Raw genomic sequence first — 22,476 nt, forward strand, 5'->3', positions numbered from 1 at the left:
TGTTAGTGTGAAGACAAGGTCAAAGGGTTGAATGACAAGTCCTCCTGGTACAATAGGACTACCCATCAGTCAGTTTTACTAGCAAATTCTTAATAAAGAAAAGAGATCAGAACAGAGCTGGACACAGTACCCCAGGTGGGGTCTCATGAGAGTGGACTAGAGGGGCAGAATCACCTCCCTCGACCTGCTGGCCACAGTGCTTTTGATGCAGCCCAGGATGCGGTTGGCTTTCTGGGCTACAAGCGTGTAGATTTTCATTTCATTGGTGTAAGATCAAGCTGGTTTCTGAGTCATTTATAAAGGGTACTTAATAAAATATGCCTGGTGGGACTAGTGGCTAGCATTTGGGATCCGTACATTTGTTTGTAGAGTAGTGGTGTTGTGCTGAACTTTCACTGTGAATCTGAGACTTGACCACATATATCAAAAGGTTTGCCAAAGCTTTCTTAGGTTAAATTCCCCAAAGTGGTGGTTTTAAGTGAAATCAACAACAGCAGAAAATAATAATAAAAAAGCTTTCATTGGCCAAAACCACTTTTTTTTTTTTTTTTTTTTTTTTTTTTTTTTCCCCCCATGTAAGCTTGACTGCCTTGGGCAGTTGAATAAGACTTAGTTATATGACTGCAAAATGAAAAGTAGATAAAAGGCTTCTTTCAGACTGCAAATGCAGAGTTTGGCATATGACTATAACTTCAGACTTCATATTCAAAATTGTGCAGGCCCTATGTTGTAGGTACTTTGCTTATCAGTAAATGTGAGGGTATCTTTTGTTGGATTCTGAGCAACCTGACCTAGTCAGGGATGTCCCTGCTCCTTGCAGGGGGGTTGGACTAGATGACCTTTGAAGGTCCCTTCCAACCCTAACCATTCTATGATTCTATGATTCTATGATTAACCAACACTCCTGCACAGTTGAGCACTTCTTTGGTACAAGCAGACTTCAAGCCGAGTTCTGATTCCACTGAACTTAAAGACAAAACAAAATGACAAAGCTTTTGTTTTTAGTATGTTGAAGACTTTATGTGAAGTTTTATATTTCCTAGAAAATATTCAGATAAGTTCCTTCTGTGTCTTGGTGATGGTTATCTACAGAAAATGATTTTTGTTACACAGTATCTTCAACAAAGATAAGTCATATTATGTAATTTTCAGTTACTACAGAATCACAAGTTGAGGTTGGAATGTAACTCTTGAATTCATTGAATCCAGCCTGCTTGCTCAAACCACGATGCTCTAGACCTTGTCCAGTTGAGTTTTGAGTATCTCCAAGGATGGAGATTTCACAACCCCTCTGGGCAACTGTCATAGTTCAGCCCTGATCAGGACCAGAATACGCAGTCTGTCTCTTGCTCCCCCCACCCTCCGAGAGAATAGGAGGAGATGATATAAGAAAAAATGTCTTGAGGTTTGAGATAAGGACAGGGAGAAATCCTTAAAGTTACCGTCACGGGCAAAACAGACTCGACTTGGGGAAAACTATTCATTTATTTCTAAAATTAGCAGGAGAATGAGACAGGGAACAAGATAACCTCCCTCCACCCCTCCCTCTTCCCAAGCTTAACATTATCTCTACTACCTTCCCCCTCCGAGCGGCACAGGGGGGGGAAGAGGGAATGGGGTTTGCAGTCAGTTCATCATACGTTGTTTCACACTGCTACTTCATGGTCGGGGGAAAAACTCCTCACATTCCTACCCTGCTCCATCGTGGGGTCCCTCCTACGGGCCACAGTCCTTCGTGGAACTGCTCCGGCATGGGTCATCTCTTCCACGGGTGCAGTCCCTCTAGAACAGCGGGCCCTCCACGGGCCACAGCTGCCTTCAGGCATCCACCTCCCCCGGTACGGGGTCCTTCACGGGCTCCAAGTGGATCTCTGTTCCTCCGTGGACCTCCATGGGCTGCAGGGGGACAACCTGCTCCACCATGGTCGTCACCACAGGCTGCAGGGGAATCTTGGCCAGGAGCTGCATTACTCCTCCCCCTCCTTCTGAACTGACCTTGGCGTCTGCAGCCGTTCCTCACAACAGGCTGGTAGATGTCTCTCAGGATCTTTTTTTACATCTTATTCACTTCTCATCTCTTTTCCACTTCTTGCAGCCGGGCTGGACTGAGTCGGGCCCAGTCGGCTGCCTGGCGAGAGGCCAGAGGGTGAGGCCTGCAAGGCCCATGAGGCCTGTGCCTCCCCCTCTGCACCTCTGCCCCCACTCAGCTTCTTCACATCTTCTCTTCTCTCTTTTTTTTTTCTGTTTTCCACTTCTTAAATACGTTATCGCAGAGGCGTTATCACGAGACATTCTGCTACCAATTGGCTTGGCCTTGGCCAGCAGTGTGGTCCGCCCTAGGCGCGGCCGAGTCCACTGAACAAAGGGGAGCGACTTCTAGCAGTTTCCTACAGAAGCTACCACCTTAGGCCCCCCCTCACTAACAAAACCACGACAGCAACCTATTCCACTGTTCAACCATCCTCATGGTAAAAAAGATTTTTTCTCACATTTAAATGGAGTTTAATGTATTTTCGATTTGTTCCCCTCGCCTCTTGTCTTGTCACTGGGCACTGCCAAGAAGAGTCTGGCCCTATCTTTACTCTCTTCCATCAGGCATTTATACACATTGCTAAGGTTTCTCCTGAGCCTTCTCTTCTCCAGGCTGAACAGTCCCAGCTCTCTCAGCCTTGCTGTATGTGGTAGATGCTCTAGTCTCTAATAATCTTTGTGGCTCTCTGCTGGGGTTAGTCCATTATGTCCATGTCTCTTGTACTGAGAGTCCACAGTACTGCAGGTGTGTCTCACCAGTGCTGAGTGGAAGGGTCACCTCCCTTGTCCTGCTGGCAATGCTTTTCCTGATGCAGCCTGAAAGACTGTTGGCCCTCTTTGCTGCAAGGGCATGTTGCTGGATTACGTTTAACTTGATGTCTGTCAGGACACCCAGGGCCTTTTCTGCCATGCTGCTTTCCAGCCTATTGCCTGCAGTATGTACTGGCGCATGGGGTTATTCCTCTCCAGGTGCAGGACTTTGCACCTCCCTTTGTTGAATTCTTGAGATTCCTGTTTGCCCATATCTCCACAAGGTGTATCACTGATGTATCACCCACTCCTCACAGTTTTGTATAATCTACAAACTTGTTGTCTTCGTCCCATGGACCTCTTTCCTGTCTCAAAAGCTGTGAAGTCTGCTGACCTCCATCTGTAGCTCTTCACTTGATGACCCAGGTCTTCCACCCCCACAAGGCTCCTGCAAGGAAGGAGACCATCTCCTGCTGTCCCAGCCTCAGTGAGAGACCCCGGACACCCTAGCAGCCCCAGACCTGCAGAGCTGCATCCTCTGCTGGCAGCTCCATCTGAGCTTGAATGGTAGATACTAGGGGAAGCAGAAGAACATGTAATAACCTTCAGTCCTACAAAAATAACTCCTTTTTAGGCACTGGGTCATTTTTTTTTCTCTTCCTAGTCTCCCTTAATGCCAGACAAGAATGTGATTGAAGTTTTCAGCTCCTTGAGTGCTTTGTGTTATTTTGAATGTAGAGAACTATTCCTATTCTGTGGGGGTTGTTTTGACTTGCATTTGAAATTACATGGCACCAATTTATAGTGGACCAAGCTTCCCTTAAGAGCAGTTAGTCATCACCAAGTGAATAAATGCATTAGCATGTCACCTTGGCATATATCAGCCCTCTCTCCTTTAAAGCACAGTGTCAGCTGTGGACACACTCTTAGTGTCTTTCTGTGACTTTTTTTTTTTTTTTTTTTTACAAAATAGATCCAGCATGACATGTATTCAGAAGACTTCCTCTGCCGAGGATTGTCTTCTTGCTGTTTTATTTTTAGGACATTCATTACCATGGCATGGAAGCACCATCGATCCATGTGAAAGTGTTAATGGCTGCAAAACCGCCTGCTTCCTCTACTTGTTGCTATGAAGTGTGATCTGCTGGGCTTGGAAACTCCTATGTAAATGCGTGTATTTGTCTTAGGATTCTGTTTCCTAGCAAACTGCGACACAGTGCAAAATGTGCTGCATCTGTCCCTTGTGATCTGTCTGCATAATTTATGGGAACACTTCATGGCACCTTCTGCTGCTAATGGTCTCTCAGAATCCTGCAGAAAAGGCTAGTTCTGCCTTCCAATTTTCAGAGCCATGATGGTGGCACTGTTTGTCTCTTTTCTGGATCTATTTTGGATTTATGTCTGGCCAAGGGTTTGGAAGAGCTGCTATAAAAGCTGAAACATCTGCTGGGGCTTTATGTGCTGCTGGCTTGCCAAGTTCAACAGCAGGCCAAACTACAGCTGATGGGCTTGATCCTCCCCAGGTGTCACTGCAGTTACAGGAGAATGACTGCAAGGGAAATTTGGCTGCTGAAAGCTCTAAACAAAATAAATTTAAAAAAAAATCAACTTTGGCAATTGTAGAAGGCTATTAGGAGATTATGACTGGGGTCATTAGCATGTAACAGAAACAAATCCTGCTGAAGTGGTTGTGAGCATCTGAAATTGCCCAGTTGAAGCACGCTCAGGTGTGCTGCCTCCCACCATTAACTGCAGGCTTTACCACTGTGTTCTGCAAACTTCCAGTTCAGGTGCCAGCACAGGCACATGATGATTTTAATGGCTATTAGGAAAACTTGATCTTGTTTAACTGTCTGAATGTTTTCATGACTTCAGACACATCATGGCAGCCTTGTTCATGGGCAGACATCGGTAAGGCAGGTGGTGTTTTCCACATGGGCCATGGACTTCTGCTGCAGGAGAGGAATTCAAAGTGCTGCCTTAAAATTCCTTGTAAAGGTTTTGTTCCTGATGCAATTGTAGTAACTTAGAATAGTCACTCCTTTGACGCGGGGGACATGGGAATTGATATCCCGGATGTACTTGTGCTGCATCCGAGCACTGCCGAACCTCCAGCCATGATGTGTATGTACTAGCAGTTTTGGAGAAGCATGCTAGAAACACACAACAGACAACAGTGAGGCAGTTGATGGGTCTCTAGTACACTCAGCTTAAGGCTTGATAGCTTCCAGAGTCTATTTATCTGTATTTGCTTACTGTTTAGGATATTTTCATTCTTTACATAAATGTCCAGTTACTCCCTTAGTTCTGCCAAGCATGTGACCTCAGATGAAGAGTACCACAGTGAAATTACTGACAAAACATTGACTTCATTTACCTTTTTATAAAGTGCTACAACCTGACCATCTAATTCACTTCCCCTCCCACCTCCCCCAGTGCAGTCACTGAGTTGAGGTCAGCACTTTAGCAGCAAAGAAAAACTTCTGCAAATGGAGTTAAAGAAGAGTTCCACTTACTAAAGACTGAGCAGCTGACTGTTATAGTTGGCAGAACCCATTACTAGGGGAATACATAATCGCATGTGAATGTGCACATACAATTTATAAATTATTATCAGTTCTTTTTTAATTTCCTAAATGTTCTTGCAGCCGGATCTATCCAGCAGTTACTAGAGAACTTGCTGTTCTGGTCAGAAAGCACAAGGCCAAATTCTCTCTTCTTATACATCCCAACACCATTCTTGCCTTCCAAGGAGCTGCCTGACGGAGAATGAAGTTGTTTCAGAAATATTTCAGCTATGTGTAGTGGTTTAAATAAAAAGCCGGGGCTGTGGAAAATACCTAGCATTTTTCCATGGTGGAGAATTTTAATGCTCCTTGCAAACCTCAAGAAAATGTTCTTAAACCATCCTCTTTCCCCAAAGAACAGATGTATGAGAGATGAGAAATTTTCCTTTGTACTTACTCGTTTCCAATCACAGCACTTACAAAAGAAGAATCGTACTGGAAGTGATATAAGGACGTTTCCACTTTTGGCAGTCTGGTCAGTAAGCATAATTTTGGCATATTGCATTTTAGCACTAAAGACTTTTCTTTCTTGTTTATATTCCCTGAATTTTCAAGAAACACACCTTTTTTTCAAAGGTTCTTGTTTGTTTAAATTGGTTGAAGGAAGTTAACACTATATAGGAAGTTAATAATTCATTTTTTGTGTGTGTGTAGGTAGTAATTAAATAGTTAAGTGAAGCCACAGGTTTTTTTTTTTTCCCAACACAGTACTTTTCAGAAATAATAAATCAAGGTTGTGAAGTAAAGCCTTTTTATTAAAAAATATACACCTCATGGTAAAATTCTTCCTGTACTCTAATCCAGCTAGCATTTTTATGATACAAAACCCACCAAATTAATTGTAGCACTGTGTGAGTTATGAGTTCTGGTATTTTATTTATGTTTCTAATATGCCAAAGCTGTCTCTCAGTAGCAAACCTCTCAAACACTCCATGATAACTCCGTTCCTTGCTGAGACATACTAATGCGATGCAGGATTTGCAGCTACTGAAACTAAATTACACAAGACTTTTAGGATAAATGCTTGCACACTAAGGGTTAGTTACATGATACATCGAATTCAATGAAGAAATTGTGGTAAGAAATTTATCTTTCCCAATTTTCTGCCATTTCATTCTCATTTTCTACTCACTTATTTAGGCCTCTACAACTTTTGTGAGGCTGAGTTGTAAACAGGATTACTGAAATCATCCAGGTGAAAAATAAGTCTTCAGAACCATTAATTTGAACATGGATCATTTCAGTTGTTTTGTTTTTAACAGGAGCAAATGGCTGGGGTAGAACGATGGTGGGGAATTTTTAAGGTGCTCCCAGGCCCGGCTGTGTCCTCTGACTGCACCCCAAGGGCTGCACACTCCACTGCCTGCCCCAGCCCCGCCTGGGTTGCAAAACTAAAAACAGAAGAAATAACATAGAGCTTTTACAAAAGTAAAAGTGTCTTTCTTTTGCAAAAGTAAGACGTAATTCTGTCTTCCTGACTGTGTCTTGTCTGCTTTGTCACTGTGACACTGCTTGTTTCATGGTTGAATGGATTCATCACAAATATCTGTGTACCGCAAGCGTGGCTACAGGCTGTACCTTCTAAGACGTGCCGTCAGCGAGTGTTGTGTGTTGGTGATGGAATTAATGCACCCAGGCAGTAGTTTCTAAATAGGTGTCCTACCTAAAGTAACAATTTCTGGGAGAAAAGGTGATGGCTGCAGCTAATAGAAGCTAATGTGATGTTCTGCAGGCCTGTAAAATATAAAGTCTAATTATTGGAGTTGTGCAGCAAAGTAATGAGGAGCTCGAAAATGTAACTGATAAGCAGTGCGATTATAGGCTAATGAGCAGGATGTTTGTGGTATATTGAAGGACTAATGAAGGGCTGCAAAAGATAATGTGGTGGTGTACAGTGAGACTATGCAGAGTAGGAATGTTTAAATACAGCACTGAACGATAGATACTATATACTGAAGAGACAGTGCTGCTAACTACTGGAGTTTAATTGTGTCAGTGTACATTGTATAGATTAAGTAATTAACCAAAAAAGTGCACCGTAAATGCATGAGAGAAGATACCAGCAAAGGAAAACATGATACGCTATGTAAGTACATATCAAGTAAAGGCAAACTGTAGTCTGAATTTCTGTGCCAAGTAAGACCCCCATCCATACACAGAGCTCTGTTTGCTACCTTCCATGTTCCCGCATGAGAAAACGTGACAGATTCTTGTACCGTGTGAAGCTTTGTGTCCGGACAGCTCTGAGACAGAGTAATTCCTGGAAAATGTGGGCTTTGAAACACTTTCTGCAACGGTGGTTGCAACATCAGGACAGGAAGTTGTAACCTGGCATGCACAATCAGCCCAGGCACCATGTAGTATCAGGGGAACCTGTTGTCAAACCCTCAGGGGAGAAGGCACCCTGTGGCGTTGTTTGCCATTTGTCTTCTGTGATTTTTAAGTATGTTGCAAAATAAGGCCATGTCCTATTCCTCACTGTGAAGTCAGTTCCTGAGGAAGGATCTGACTCCCTAAAGTCACCTAGCAGGGTAATCCTTGCTTTTATTTTTGGCTAAAGAGGACTGGTTTTCCCTCTCAGTACAGCTAGTTGAATTGGGTATATTTAATGTATTGAATAGTTCAATAGTTCAAGCCCAGTTCTAGAATTTGTGACCTTTTGATCCTCCTTGAGTTCTTACTTGGTGTGAATGCAGCTGCTCAGTGTTTTGTTTTCATTTGAATTATTTTTTCTGTGGATTTTTTGAGTCAGTATTGCACTATGAAATATATATTTACAGGTCACTAAAAAGCTACTGTGATTGACTGCCTGTCCTTTATTGTGCTCCCAGGTAGGGACTGAGACTGTAGGGATCTTCATGTGCACGTAATACCTGTAAAATCAGAAGGAATTAACTGTATAAATGCAGAGTAGCACCATGTTCTGTATTCATCAGAGCATTATAGATCAGATCACTTCAACCAAAAGGGCTGCTGTTATAATCCACAGTTCTTAAAAATACCTATGTTATCAGCATATGTGATCTATATATGTTATCAGTAATGGAATGGTAAGTAAAAACAGCATACATTCATCTTCATAGCACTTTTGGAAAAAGAGATAAAGTCTATATTAATGTGTTGGTTTTGTTTAGCGAAGAGGGACTACGGTGACAGCTTCTGTAGGAAGCTGCTAGAAGTTTCCCCTTTGTCCAGTGGACTCAGCTGGGCCTAGGGCAGACCCCTGGGCCAGGGCCAACCCAATTGGTGGCAGAATGTTCCCTGATAACAGCTCTGCAACAACGTATTTAAGAAGGGGAAAAATAGGGAAGAAAAAAAAAATGTGAAGAAGCTGAGCGGGGGCAGAGAAGGGGAAGCGCGAGCCTTGTGGGCCCTACGGCCTGCATCTGGCCTCCTGCTGGGCAGCCGACTGGGCCTGACTTGGCCCGGCCTGGCTACAAGAAGTGGAGAAGAGATGAGATGCAAAGAGAACCTGAGAGGCGTCTGCCAGCCTGTTGTGAAGAATTTCTTGTGAGAGGAACGGCTGCAGATTCCAAGGTCAGTGAAGAAGGAGGGGGAGAAGTAATGTGGCTCCTGGCCTAGATTCCCCTGCAGCCCGTGGTGCAGCCATGGTGAGGCAGGCTGTCCCCCTGCAGCCTGTGGAGGTCCACGGAGGAGCAGAGATCCACCTGCAGCCCGGGGAAGACCCCATGCCAGGGCAGGTGAAGGAGGCTGTGGCCCGTGGAGGGTCCACGCTGGGGCAGCCGGTTCCTGAGGGACTGCACCTTGTGGAAAAATGACTCACGCTGGAGCAGTTCATGAAGGACTATAGCCCGTGGGAGGGACCTCACGCTGGAGCAGGGGAGGAATGTGAGGAGTTCTTCCATGATGACGAAGCAGCAACGTAAAGCGACGTGTGATGATCTGACCGTAACCCCCATTCCCTATTCCCCTCTATGCCACTTGCAGGCAGGGAAGGAGGTGGAGATGATTGACATTAGGTTTACTCCTGGGAAGAGGGAAGAGTGGGGGAAGTTACTTTTTTCTCTTTCTCATTATCCTGCTTTGGCTTTAATAATAAATAAATAGTTTTCCCCAAGTATCGTCTGTTTTGCCCGTAATGGTAATCTCGGTGATCTGTCCCTGTCCTTATCTCAAACCTTGATCCTTTTTTCTTATACTATCTCTCCCTGTTCCCTCGGAGGATGTGGGAATCAAAAGAGAGACCACATAGCTTGGTTCCAAGTGGGGCTAAACTATGACAGTTACCTAAATTTGAAGTTGGTAAACTGTTTTTCTGTTAGCCCCTGCCTATGCCAGTGATTCTTTGGAAAACTGGATTAAGGGAGAACCTTTTTTTATATCTGCTTTTGAGAGGAAGAATATGTAACTTCAAAAAGGCTCAACTTTTCTGGAAAGCAGAGCGAGAGGTACTTTCAGAAAGTACTCAGCAGAGCTGATAGCTGATGAGTAATCTGTAAATTGGATTGCTAGGAGTCATACTCTTCTACAGACTTTGGAGAAACTTTTCATCTGCACAAATTCCTCAGTACGTGACTCAGGTATTGGAACCCAAAGTTACAATGTGTTTCTATTCTGAAGAAAGAGTTTTGAGGTTTGAGGGTTTTTTGTTGCTGTTTAAAAAGCTTTTATGAGGCTAAACAAAGTCTCTGCAGTTTCCACGTTGTACATATAAGAGCCCTTTAAGTCTTCCGTGCTGTTTAAGTAAAGAAAATACATTAGTGTATGACTTCTTTAATGATATTCCTCCAGTTACATCCCTTTTAGTAGGTTTGTCTTGGGATTTCTTGTTGGAACTTCTGATATATCTATTTTAAATACTCCATCAGCCAATTCTTCATTACTCTGCTATCCTATAGATATCTCTTTCCCTTACAGACGTTTGAGGTATAGGAGACAGAGTTGTCTCTGTTTTTCAGGTGAGGCACCAGAATACAAAGGAAATCCTGATGTTAGACCTAAGTCTGTTATAGAGCAAGAAACTGAATTAATTTCTCTTGCACTTTAAAGTTCATGGTGAAAATACTGGATTGTTCTTCTGACCAAAAGGAGGGGAAGGTGAGAAAAATGACATTTGCAATACAGTCTGGAGAAAATTATGTGGGAAGAAGTTCAGTGAGTGTTATGCGTAGATCAACTCTTCCTTGATTCTGTAATGTGTATCCCAGTTCAATCTTTTTTTTTAGTAACTTATCAATCATCTAAACCAGCAGGTCTTCTGTATGTTTTTTTTTTCCAAAGACTTTCTTTTTGTTTCACTAGTTAAGTAATCCATGAGTCATTTGAAATCCCTTCATTGTTGTCTTCTAGGATTTTTAGTTATTAGGGCTTGTACTGTATGGCTTATTTGGCTAGGATGGAGCTTGAGTTAATCTTCAAGGAGAAAAGGTAGAGGAAATCCGATGAATATATGTGTTAAGTGTTCCACACGTTATCTTTCCAGTGCATCTCTTCAATTCATTAAAAATAAAATAAAACAGGGAAGAAAGCATTTACTGTTGATGTTTTCTTTGAGTATTAAATTTGCCTTGAGAATGCAATTTTCATATCTCTAGAAGTTTTCATTCATACTGTATACATGTTAATATTTCTTATATATATATTTTTAATATATACTTGTAAATATACTCTGGAAAAACAACTAACTGAGCAATACTGAATCATAGGTGTGAGTCATCAGTGGAGATCTGTATAATGATAGTGAAGTTTACACACGAAAACATTTGGTTTCTGTCTCTTCTTTCTCAATATTTCTGTTGGAAGATGTCCAGAGTCAGCATTTAGGTACAGTTCCCAATTATGTTAGACGTAGGTTTATTTTAGCTTAAATATAAAATATTTACATTTTTAAGGACAAAACCCAAATTTCCTCAGAGTTTAAGGGCTTTGGAAGTTTTGTTTCATTAGGATACATTTCTGTACCACTTGAAAGTTTTCCCAACTCTCGTTTGAGCTCACAGTATTAAAAGAAGTTAAAAAGACATAATTCTGTCTGTGCTGTAATATCATTGTATGATTTTGGTGACCGCTATTTGAGCAGGCTTTTGTTACAATGACAAGTGATTTTTCTTTAAAGGAAAAAAAAAAAAAAAAGTGGCACACATGTCAGCAGATGTACACACTTTTAAAGAAGCTACTACCCAGCTGCAAGGCCTGTCAGGCACAGGTTGTGTGATGTCTGCATGAGTGCATGAGCAACCATGTAATTCCGACATGTGGTGGTCCTGCCACCCTTGAATGGCCCATCACCTGAATACTGGTAGATGTGTTTCCTATGAGTCCTCCACTGAGTTTTACTCTTCTAAGAAACATCCATACATTCTGTAGCCACTAGTGCACAGGTCGATAAGCAGCAGCAGAAATAGCCTGCTGGAATGTCTCACAGAAAGCTAAAATGCTCACTAACTGCATCTCGATTACTCAGAACTGCAGGTCAGGCCCATGTTTAAGAAATCAGACTTTACACTTCTTGCTCTGGTTTCTGTAGTTCTTCTGTTGTGCTACCACTGCAAATGGACCATGCCGTAGAAAGATGTTTTACTCTTCTTGTCAGGTACATGTGTATCCTCTTTCCATTATACCTTGATATATCTTTTCATGATTTTTTTAGGGAGGAAAGAGAATGTATTTATCCTGATAAACACAGATAGTTCATTCGTGGTGGGGTTTTTTGTGGTTTTTTTTCCTCTCCTTAACAATTCTAAAACAGCATAAGTTTGGTTTTTCACGTGCGCAAAAAAAATCTCTTCATGACTGGAAGAACATGAAGGGCTCTTCTCCTGAATTTGATATAAACCACACTTTGTGCAGCTTCTTAATACAGTCTTGAAATAGGCATGCACTGAGATCCCAGAATTTATCCTCCCCATCCCTCTCTGTAGCCCAGTAGTGCAATTACAAGGAATTATCTTCTAGCTGTGTGCTACAAAACGTTAATTCTTTATATATACAGAGTCAGAAACTTGGAATTTATATCTCAAATAAAAAAGCTGTGGTGACCTGTTTTCTCTGGATTATAGGAGATTTGGAAAACCAATTATTTTGGGCAGTGCTTCCCCTGAATGATGTCCTTGAACTATGTGCTCTTGTATGTAAATATCTCAAAAAGTAGCTGACATTCCTGGACTCCTTCAGAGCTGGGTCATAGTAAAAAAGATTTAGGAGTCTGAATAAATTTCTCCATAGATCCACAGATCTTCTGCCAATCTGGGTCTTCCTGCTTAGGCCTGCTGTACCTTTATGGATATGCCTTAGCCTGTTGTCTCAGGTTGGAATTGGACTTTTTCTTCCCCTTAAGACAGCTAATTTGTACCAGAAAATAAAAGATTTTTGACTATATAATTTTTCTACCTTTTTCTGAAAATAGCTTAAGTTACCTTAGCGTACTCTTTTTGTTACAACTTTATTATTTTCTTATAATACTTTATATAAGTCATGAGAATTAGAACAGGTAGTTTTAGATTGGAACTTTTTATCTTTGAAATGGCTTACCCTCTTTGGGCTTCCTGCCTGTGCTCTTTTCGTACCTTGATACAGTTGCCGCCACTGTTCCTCCTGCAGTGTCACTCTCCAGTGTCCCATTGTATTAATCCTGGAACCGCCTCTTCAAAGTAAAGTGGATCATCTTTAAGGTTCAGAGAATTATTTCAGGATGTTATTACTGGGCAAACCACTGACCTTATACTCTTTCCTCAAAGAGAATAGACTAGGTTCTGTTTCCATCATACATACTTGTTCTGCATGATTTCAATACATCTGGCTGAAGTCAGTATTTTAGTCTTTGCTTCAATTTCTTTTCTGTCAAACAGGTCTAGCAAATCAGGTTTAGCACTGTCCGTCCTGTTCCCCTTAGAATTTTAATTATCTTGGTGCTGAATACCCAGTGTAGTGCAATTGTGTGTGTTTGATTTCTAGATAATTATTTGTCAAAACTGAATTGCTTGATTCCATTAACTTTTGTGATGCGTTGCTGTTTATCTGCAGGCAAAGCAACATTACAGGGGGAAAAAAAACTGTAACAAATTCATTCAGATGTCACTATAAAATAGCTAAACTCTCCACTTTAGGCTGTGACTGTGGTCTTTGTGTCATAGGCTTAGGCCTACTCATTTTTTAACTGGTAGAGAGGAAAGAAAAGTGAGGTAAATATGAGCCCTTCTTTATTTGGTGTGCCTTAGGGCCTGATCCAGGCGTATAAGTCTGTTCCCGGTATGCTTGGTGATGCCAAAGACATAGAAAGCTGCTCCATGACCACAGCTGAAAGTTCTCATATCATGTGGAAAGCTAGATGTGTGAAAGCAAAGTAGTGACCTCTGGCTTCATACCACATGCCCTCTGAGTTAAGCAACATCCTCGTGGGACTGGGACACGGGTGGGCACACAGTGCTTATGGCAGCCCTCCTACGGGCGCCAGCCCCTCAGGGACCGTTCTTTCTCAGGTGGCTTGGAGGAGACCTCAGGCTGTGGGCTGACTGTCAAGGTGTACACACTCAGCCAGGGATTTTGTTTCTCACTTTTCTCCCTTTCTGCATTCGGTTGTGTTCATACAAATTCCAGCAGTGGCTCCCCTGGGTGATGAGTATGAGAAAACAGAGCTCACTGGGGAGCAACGAACACGGTAAAAGGGGATTATAGGGCAGAAATCACTGCATAGGCAGTCCTCACTGTTACACTGGGAGGGACACAGGACTTGTCCTGGTTCTCTTGGACATGAGAGCTACTGCAGATTCCTACTCATTTGAATAAAGCAGAGGTACTAGACAGGGCACCTTCAGCCCTATTTCTTTAAGGAGATTGTTATTCCAGTGAAGAAAAGCGAATATAGAGGGGAAGTCCACCTACTGACCGTTTGTCCTAGGGAGGGCTTCTTGGTGAAGAAGGGACAGGTGCCTTAGATGTGTCTGAGTCCTCTTCCAAACGAGAAAGGAGAAACTGTAAATATGGAGACACCATATGATGCAATTTGGTCCTATATAGAACAAATGAGACTCCAGCCAAAGTGATTTAATTTTGGATGTGACTTGCTTTGAGTTTCACTTATATACATTTTCCTATACTTACATTTTACTTGTGCATTTTTTTATACAAGACATTGCAGATACAAGTGTGTAACACAGATGCCGTTCTTCACTGTAGGTTTTTATGAAGCAATTTCTGCAGAGTGTTCACATTTGAAATATTCATGTGTGTGACACACTGATGGCCAAATACTGGCTTTGTTTTTATTCATTCAAAATTTAGCAATCCTCTGAAAAAGAACTGGAGCAGTGGATGGATACCTTTATCAAGTACGAATTCTGGTAGCAGTCCATTGCAGGTCTTCCAGATCTAGGCCAAATTGTTCTCGTATGCAACGCTGGGCTCTGAAGTCAGCTCTTCTTTTTCTGCACAGCCAAGGAGGTGCTGTTAGTACTCATGTATGAGCCTTTGCTCTGCTTAGCTCTTTTTTTTCCCACCTTGTGGGTGGTGATGGAAAGGTATACGTGTTGGGCTTCTGTCACTGCATGAAGAAGTGTCGGGATGAACACTAGCACTGCGCAGAACTGCAAAATGCAGGTAGAACTAGTGATGCTTTTCCAATCTAGAAAAATATTCTTAATAGTAGCAGGTTTATTTTAGTAGCTAATGAGCACTGAAAAAAAACCAAAAGGATGGCAGAGAAGCATTGAAAATGGATAGTGCTACAAAGTGGGTTTTTTTTTTTTTGGCAGAGTTTCAATGCTGAAGCCTTTAGAAGTGAGCACTTACAGATGTTTGATTTCTTTCAGGTCCTCAGATTTTGGGACGTTATACACAAAGTTGAATCTACAGCCGGGGATTGCCACTGTTATTGACAATTTCTACATTTGTCCCACCAACAAAAAAAAGGTATGTGGCAAAAAAAAGGTGACTTCTTATAGTGCAGCTGAGATTCTGCAACCATGTGAAGTGTGTTTAACAGGTTTTCAAAATATAGGGAAGTGGTTTTCACAAAGTTGCAGGTCACATTAGGTGAATTTGTGACATATGGAAGTGGGATATTTATTCTTACTGAATAATATAGAAAGGATGAAATGCCTTAACAAATTATGAAAACTTTTGAGGCCTTTGAATCCTCTGAAGACAGGCTGAGAGAGTCGGGGTTGTTCAGCCTGGAGAAGAGAAGGCTCCAAAGAGACCGTATAGGAGTCTTCCAGAATCTAAAGGGGGCTTATAAGAAAGATGAGGAGAAACCCTTTATCAGGGCCTGTTGTTGTAGGACAAGGGGTAATGATTTTAAAACAGAGGGAGGTAGATTCAGACTGGATAGAAGGAAGAATTTTTTACAATGGAGGTGGTAGAACACTGGAACAGTGTAGAACACTGGAACAGGTTGCCCCACCCCTGGAAACATTCAAGGCCAGATTGGATGGGGCTCTGAGCAACCTGATCTGGTTGGAGATGTCCCTGCTCCTTGCAGGGTGGTTGGACTAGATGACCTTTAAAGGTCCCTTCCAACCCAAACCATTCTATGATTCTATGAAATGGAGTTTCCATGGAGCTTTCCACAGAAATGGAAAAGCAACTTTTGTAGGTTTTCTCACATCTGCCTAAATTCTGGGACTAGTGTTCTCCTTCTTAATCCTTTATGCACAATTTCAAAGTCCTTTACATGTTCCCCAATGTAAAGCATAGAGATTGGGCAGGCTGTCATTGAGAATGGTATTTATCCTGTATAAAACCTTAATTAAAAAAAAAAACAACACCCTCTCCTTGAAACTCTTCCTTAAAAAATGTTCCTGCATCATTACCAACCAAAAAGCTTTTCATGGAGCCGAGGAAGATTAAGTGGACTTTATAAGTGAGAGGGGAATCGACCCATTGAGTGTATTTACAATGGGAACAACAGGAAGAGTGATTATGAGAGAAAAAAAAAAACAAAACCAACCCTTATCTGTAAAACGCTTGTGATTTAAACAGCAACAATTGAGAAATACATTGTGAATAACACAAGCACAGTAAGTCTTTCATGAAATAAGAATTTTCTCCTGATAAGGGCCTTTTAACTCCAGTGTAATACAGAAGCATTGATTTCATGCAGAGGCCACTGATTGGAAGGACAATGTTAGTTGTGTTTATCTGTCAGTTCTACTTAATCAAAAATCAGTGGAACTCAGTGAGGCTGCCTGGATGATTAAGTACATATTTTATTTCTCTTACAATTGTCACTGGAGTTATTGCACCCAAGCTATGCTATGCCTGAGCTTGGTAATACATTTTTAATCTGCTGCGAAGTCAGAAATGATTTTTTTGTTTCTTGGAGTGGAACTACCACCAAGCTCGACGTTTCAATAGACTCTGTATCCCAGAGATAAGATCTACTGGTGATTTAAAGTCTAAAAGAATAAAAAAAAATCTTTACCTATTTCAGTTTTGGGAATAACACCTAAAAGTAAGAGGCAGGTGAGAGCTCTGTGGAGGATTTTTCTCAGCTCACCCAGCTACAATAGAAAAGCCTGCATAAGCACAGAGGGTCAGTGACAATGTGGTAGTGCCAGTTGTCTGGCAAAATAAACAATGTTAAGTTCTCTGCTGAATTTCAAGCCTGAAAGACACCCCAGCATTCACAAAAAGTCTCATATTAACCCCATCTTAGAAAAATCTATACTCAAGACAGTTTGAAGTTCTTAGAGATACAGAGCCTGCTTAGTAAACTAATATCATATTGGAATCCATTTGTTATAGAAAGTATCTTTGGGTAGTCATTAAATATGCTGATTTTATGCCAAGATTTGCTTCTGGGAAGATGTTGCTCAATAGTATATGGAGAACAAAAACAGCAGAGCAGAAAGGATTTCTAGGGCCTGTAAATGATGCCAGAGGGAGACGTATTTGTACATGCAAATATGCATACATACACACATACATGGTACAAAAGTAGTGAAAGCATTGGAGTTAAATTCTGCAGCCAACAGCATCAAAGTGGTTTTAGAGGTGTTGCAGTCACATGTGGCAGGTAAGGAGGAAGTTTCCATTTCATAAGAACTTTGTCAGTTGTAACAGCAACTTTTCTGGTGTTGGACATTTGATTAGGATGCTAAGTCTACCAGCTGATTTCAAAGAAGTCATTTAGAAAGATGGAAGAAAATGTCTCCCTATCCATCCATTTCAGCCCAATTGCAGTAAGGTGGAATAGAACATTTAGAGCCCTGACTCCCTTGTCTGAGCTGAGCAGAAGTCTTGGGGTTTCACTTGTTCCAGATGCTACTACAGTTCTGATCATTATTGTGTGGGTTGTCATCAACCAGTTCACATCTTTTGAAATGTGCTGAAAATGGTAACTGGACTGCTGACTGTGTGTACTGGAACAGAGCATGCACTTTAAATTTGAAGCTTAAGTAGTCCCATGCTACCACTTAGCATTTAGACTGGGAATATGCATGAAAGCAGAGATAAAATACATTGATGGTGATTTTTTTAATACTTTGCATATTAAGCCTTGTTCTGTGCTTTCATAGACCTCGTCTGTGGAAGAACTGACACTGCAAATTTAATGCTTATCGTTTCCACCTCAATGTCACCAGAGCATTAACCTCACCTGGTTTTAGCTCTGTGGAATTTAATTGTCTAGTCAAGTCCTCTCCCTCTGTAGCCAATGGAGAAACTTGGACACCTCCAAGCAGCTCATCTTATTAAAGTCATAGTTCTTTGTAATTGTCAGAGTAAGACTGAATGATCTTGTGGAGATTCCTGTAAATGACTTGGTGACTATCTTGGGTGTGAACAGATTCTCGCTGCCGCTTCCTACAAAGACATAAAAAGAGATGGAATACTATTTTTGTTTTGGAATGGAATTAGATAAAATATTTACTAGAAAGCTCCAGTCTGGTTCTTGGACTGACATTATTTCTTCAGTGCATCTCTGCTGGTATACCAGCTCCTGGAGTGACTTAGAGTTTCACTCAACATGCCTCCACTCTGTAAGCTGCAGTTATACCATTCAGACCAATGGACTTAGAAGTGAGCTCTATACAACAAGCGTGAAATTGTACTGGAAATTTTCAGTCCCTTTGAATTGCTCTAGTTTTCATTTTCTTAAAATGGATTGAAAAAGAAAAAAAGTTTATATATTTTATCTTCCCTTCCCCATTGTTTAAGAAGTTAAAATTCCACAGAATTGTAATGGTATTAAGAGTTGCAGAGGGAACAACAGCATCCTTTTCACATAGTGCTCCATGGAAAAGTGGTTATGTATAAAAAAGAACAAAATTACAAGGTAAACTCCAGGAATGCTGAGGACTTTGAACTAGGTGGTGCAAGGAGTTTATAACCCTACGAAATCCACAGAAAGAAGTGGCACATCCCTTTTCTCTCTTACCCTTCTATGAGCAAGTTGCGATGAGTACTGTTCATGGATCTAAAAGAAGAGTCAGGACGGAGTTGTATCGAGGTCATGTCTACACAACCTTTTGACAATTGTTGTAAATTCACTCTGTCTGGGTCTTGTTCTGGTTCTGACTGAACACAGCAGAACTGATGTAAAAATGGTGTTGCTGCGATTACCAGAGGACTCAAGCTATGAAACCCGGTTTTGACAAGAAACCTCTGAGGGCACAGCTTTAGAGGGCTTTTTGTTATCACTTTGAATGGACCTTTCTGATAAAATCATGGGATGGAAGTGTGAACTATGGCTGTATTGTTTGTGATTCAGAGCTGAATTGCAGCCAGCCAGCAACACCAGTAGAAAACATTTGCACCTACCTGCAAAAGATCATGTAAGCTCACCCTGGGTGCTATGAAACAACAATAAATAGGTGAAATGATAGTGTAATTAAAAGCTCATGTTTCCTAAGGATGCAATAATGTTATTTTTGCATTCTGGCATAGGATAAACCTGCAACCAAAACCAGTTATACTTACTGTGACGTGGTTTTGGAAAGTTGTAGGGTAATGAAGGTGAGTTCTCCTTGGTAAGCTCTCTGATCCTACCTTTGCCATTTGAAACACTTTTTCTTTGATCTATGACATAAAATAGTCTTACTTTATGCAGGCCTTGAAGTGTTGTGTGTGGATAAGGGATGTTCCTGCACTTTAAACAACAGAACTTAGGTAATTATTCCCTTTTCAGTAATTACTCTGTGCTGATAGCATCAAATAGTGCAGGCATCCCAGAATGTACCATATGGGGGAAACAGTTTGATCTGTGTCTATCCTCTCTTTTGCAAAACCACATTATAATTGTGATCTGAAGTGATGCACACTGGAGGATGGAGTTATGCTTTCCATAGTGTTAAACTGGAGCCAGCTGAAAAAAGTAAATTCTGTCTATGGAAGACGAAAGTTAGTAGAATTCAGCTTTACTAAGCTAAGTGATCACCAAAGTATTTAACACTTTTATAGGGTGTATATGATGTTGGATGTAGAAATTACATATTTATTTTAATTCTATTTGTATGATATTGCTAGGGAGGAGTTGAATGAAAACACTGTTTTTCCCCCACATTCAGTGCGTATTTTAATTTTCGCTAGTGCTATTGCAACTGATGCATCCATTGTTCTGTTTATGTGGTTCTGGAAAAGAGGCAGCTAAGCAGTGTATATTCAAGCTTTTTATGTTAAAAGAAAATAAACGTTGATTGTGCATACGCTGACTTATTAGCTAAATAGGTTGAACACTTACATTTCCTAGCTGACATAATAACCAATAGCTGCATGTTTTTCCAAACTGAAAGGCAAGATGACAAATGTGTATTCTTGCTTGACAAACCATGCAGAACACTTAAGGTAGTAATAAGGATATACACTACCCTGTACAATATTTTAACTCCTGATACTTTAAAATAGTATAAATTACACAGTATTGCAAAAGGGTCTTTGCCACAGCTATAAAAGCATTTCCCAAGATGCAGCTGGGTTCAGCAATGTTTGTAAGCACTTACAGGTAGATGCAGTCCTACAAAATTCTGTCATTTGTCTTTCAGAGCAAAACAATTGATGCTGAAAATTGTCAAAATGCAGTATGACTACATTTACTTGTAAGGAATAATTCTACTCAAGTATCAATTTCCTTAGAGACCATACCGGAACATGTGCAAACATACAGAACAGAATTATCGTACATTTTTATTAGTAGAAGTTGTCAACTATGGAATATTCCTTTCAGTAACCTGAGTAGTTACTTCAGGAAGGTTTCACTGAGAAATTGCAGAATAGGAGTCTGTATGTTATGATGCCTCATCTGTCTACCATGATGCCTTCTTTCCTTATAAACAGTGTCACCATTCAGTTTTATTCTAATGATGCACCACCAGAGCACTGATGTAAACTGACTGCATCATTTTGCTTGAGACTTCTTGTCTGGGACTGTTCGATTTATCTTCAGATATTCTAGATGCTTCCAGAATTATGCCCAGTAATCAAAAATTTTTTTTCAGCCATAGTTTGCTGCTAAGTGGATTGCTGTGAGATGCAGTCCTCTGCAGAAAGCCCAGATTTTATTCACACACAGCTGATGAGCAGTTGCCTAGTTGATGGCCAGTTTGGGGAGCTATTAAATGCAAGTGGAACTAAATAGGTTAAAACAATCAGAGCTTTCCTTGAGCTGTTAGCTAGGAGTCAGAGGTTCATGCAGCACCACTGAAACCAAGCCATACAGGGAGAAGATTTGATGGATGCTATTTGACAGGGTGTGAGTAAGTATATGTGAAGAAAGTATGATAAAGCTTTGAGAAGCAGAGAGTGGAGCAGTTGAAAATTAAAAACATACATGGAGCAATCATTAGGAGTCTAGATATTAGAAAAGTATTTGAGCTAAGTACTGGCTAAATGCGGGCTAGGAACTACAGCTTTCCCTGTCTGATTCTTCCTATGTTTGAGAAACTAGGGTTTTTTCAGACTTTGTATGCAAATAGGGCTGCATCAGAAATGTATCTCTTATGTGATTTTCATATTCTAACTCTTTCTAACACCTCTTAATCAGTCAAAGGTAGTAGCAGTGTTACTGTTTTATTTAAGTATACTCTCTCTTTTAAACAGTAGACTATGAATGCATTTTTTCTGTGTAGTGTGGCAGAGAAAGGTTTGCTTTGGTTTCCATAAAAATTTTTCACTTTCTGTACATTTCTCCATCTTGGTCTTCTACATACAGAGCTAGAAAGGAATCCTCGTGTCCTGTTGATTAAATGCATTGTTGTCTTTGAATATTTTTGATACATGTCTATCAAAACATTGAACCATGCAGTCTGAAGCTGCCTCTACACCTTTTTGTTTCAGTTCTTCTCCCTTTGACATACACATTTTTTACAGTCCAGCATCTGGAGTAGACTGTGGTCAGAGGCTGCACCACATTTAAGAAACCAAAATAGCAACCCATAAAAAACCCAAACCAACAAACCTGGCTAACAATACAAGTGAACAGTAGACTGCCAGCACTAGTGTGTAGGTTTGCCATATTATGTAGGATAATTACTAATGAAGATAGAGGGTGTGTGGGCTAAATGGGTGCACACTTGAACATAACGTTCTATGTTATTATTCTAGCCTATGATTTATTTGATGCTTAATGTAGAGATCTCAATTGAAGATTTTCAGATTGACATTCTGCTGTGATTTTGTAGCCTAATGTGCAACTCTTGTATTCTTTTGTACTCAGGTATAAAATTATTCTAAGGAAAAATAGTCCTGTCTTTACTGCATGCTTATAGATTCTTTTGTTCTGTTTTTATGAATTTCCTGTCTAAAACTCATTAATCATAAAAGCAGACCAACAACTACCAAAAAGCCGTAATGTTAAATTAAGTTTACTTTTGTGAAGCCAAAAATAAAAAGACTAGTTGGTGGGAGTACAACATAAAAAAGATTTATGTGAAAATGGAAAAGACCTGCGAACAAGTGTTAAGAGCCCATTGTGCATATGATTCAGTACTGAGAGACATACATTTCCCTCCTGGTAATTCTGGGAAGAGAAGGAATCCAAGCATCATATTTTCAGCAAAGTTTTATTTCCTATTATGATGAGCAGGGGTCATTGCCTGGAGAAATGGGAATAGTCAATCAAGAGCATATAGTAGAAAGCAGGTCTGAAGCTACCCTCAGCACCTGCGGCGATGTGTGCTGCTGAGTTGATGGCTGGTCAGAGAGGGGCTGTAAATGGGAAAGCATAGTGTTCCAC

General features: G+C 40.8%; 1 protein-coding gene across 1 annotated transcript in view; it reads left to right on the top strand.

Moving 5' to 3' along the window:
- The window catches only part of SORCS2 (sortilin related VPS10 domain containing receptor 2), a 576,005-nt gene that overhangs the window by 309,416 nt on the left and 244,113 nt on the right, over window positions 1-22,476 (top strand). Inside the window, exon 3 of the mRNA XM_086747245.1 lies at window positions 15,116-15,215. Within this exon, the coding sequence (XP_086603371.1) occupies window positions 15,116-15,215 (100 nt within the window). The remainder of the gene's footprint in view (window positions 1-15,115; window positions 15,216-22,476) is intronic.

This window comes from Chlamydotis macqueenii, chromosome 4 (genome assembly GCF_036417535.1).
Source record: "Chlamydotis macqueenii isolate bChlMac1 chromosome 4, bChlMac1.mat, whole genome shotgun sequence".
Classification (NCBI taxonomy): Eukaryota; Metazoa; Chordata; class Aves; order Otidiformes; family Otididae; genus Chlamydotis; species Chlamydotis macqueenii.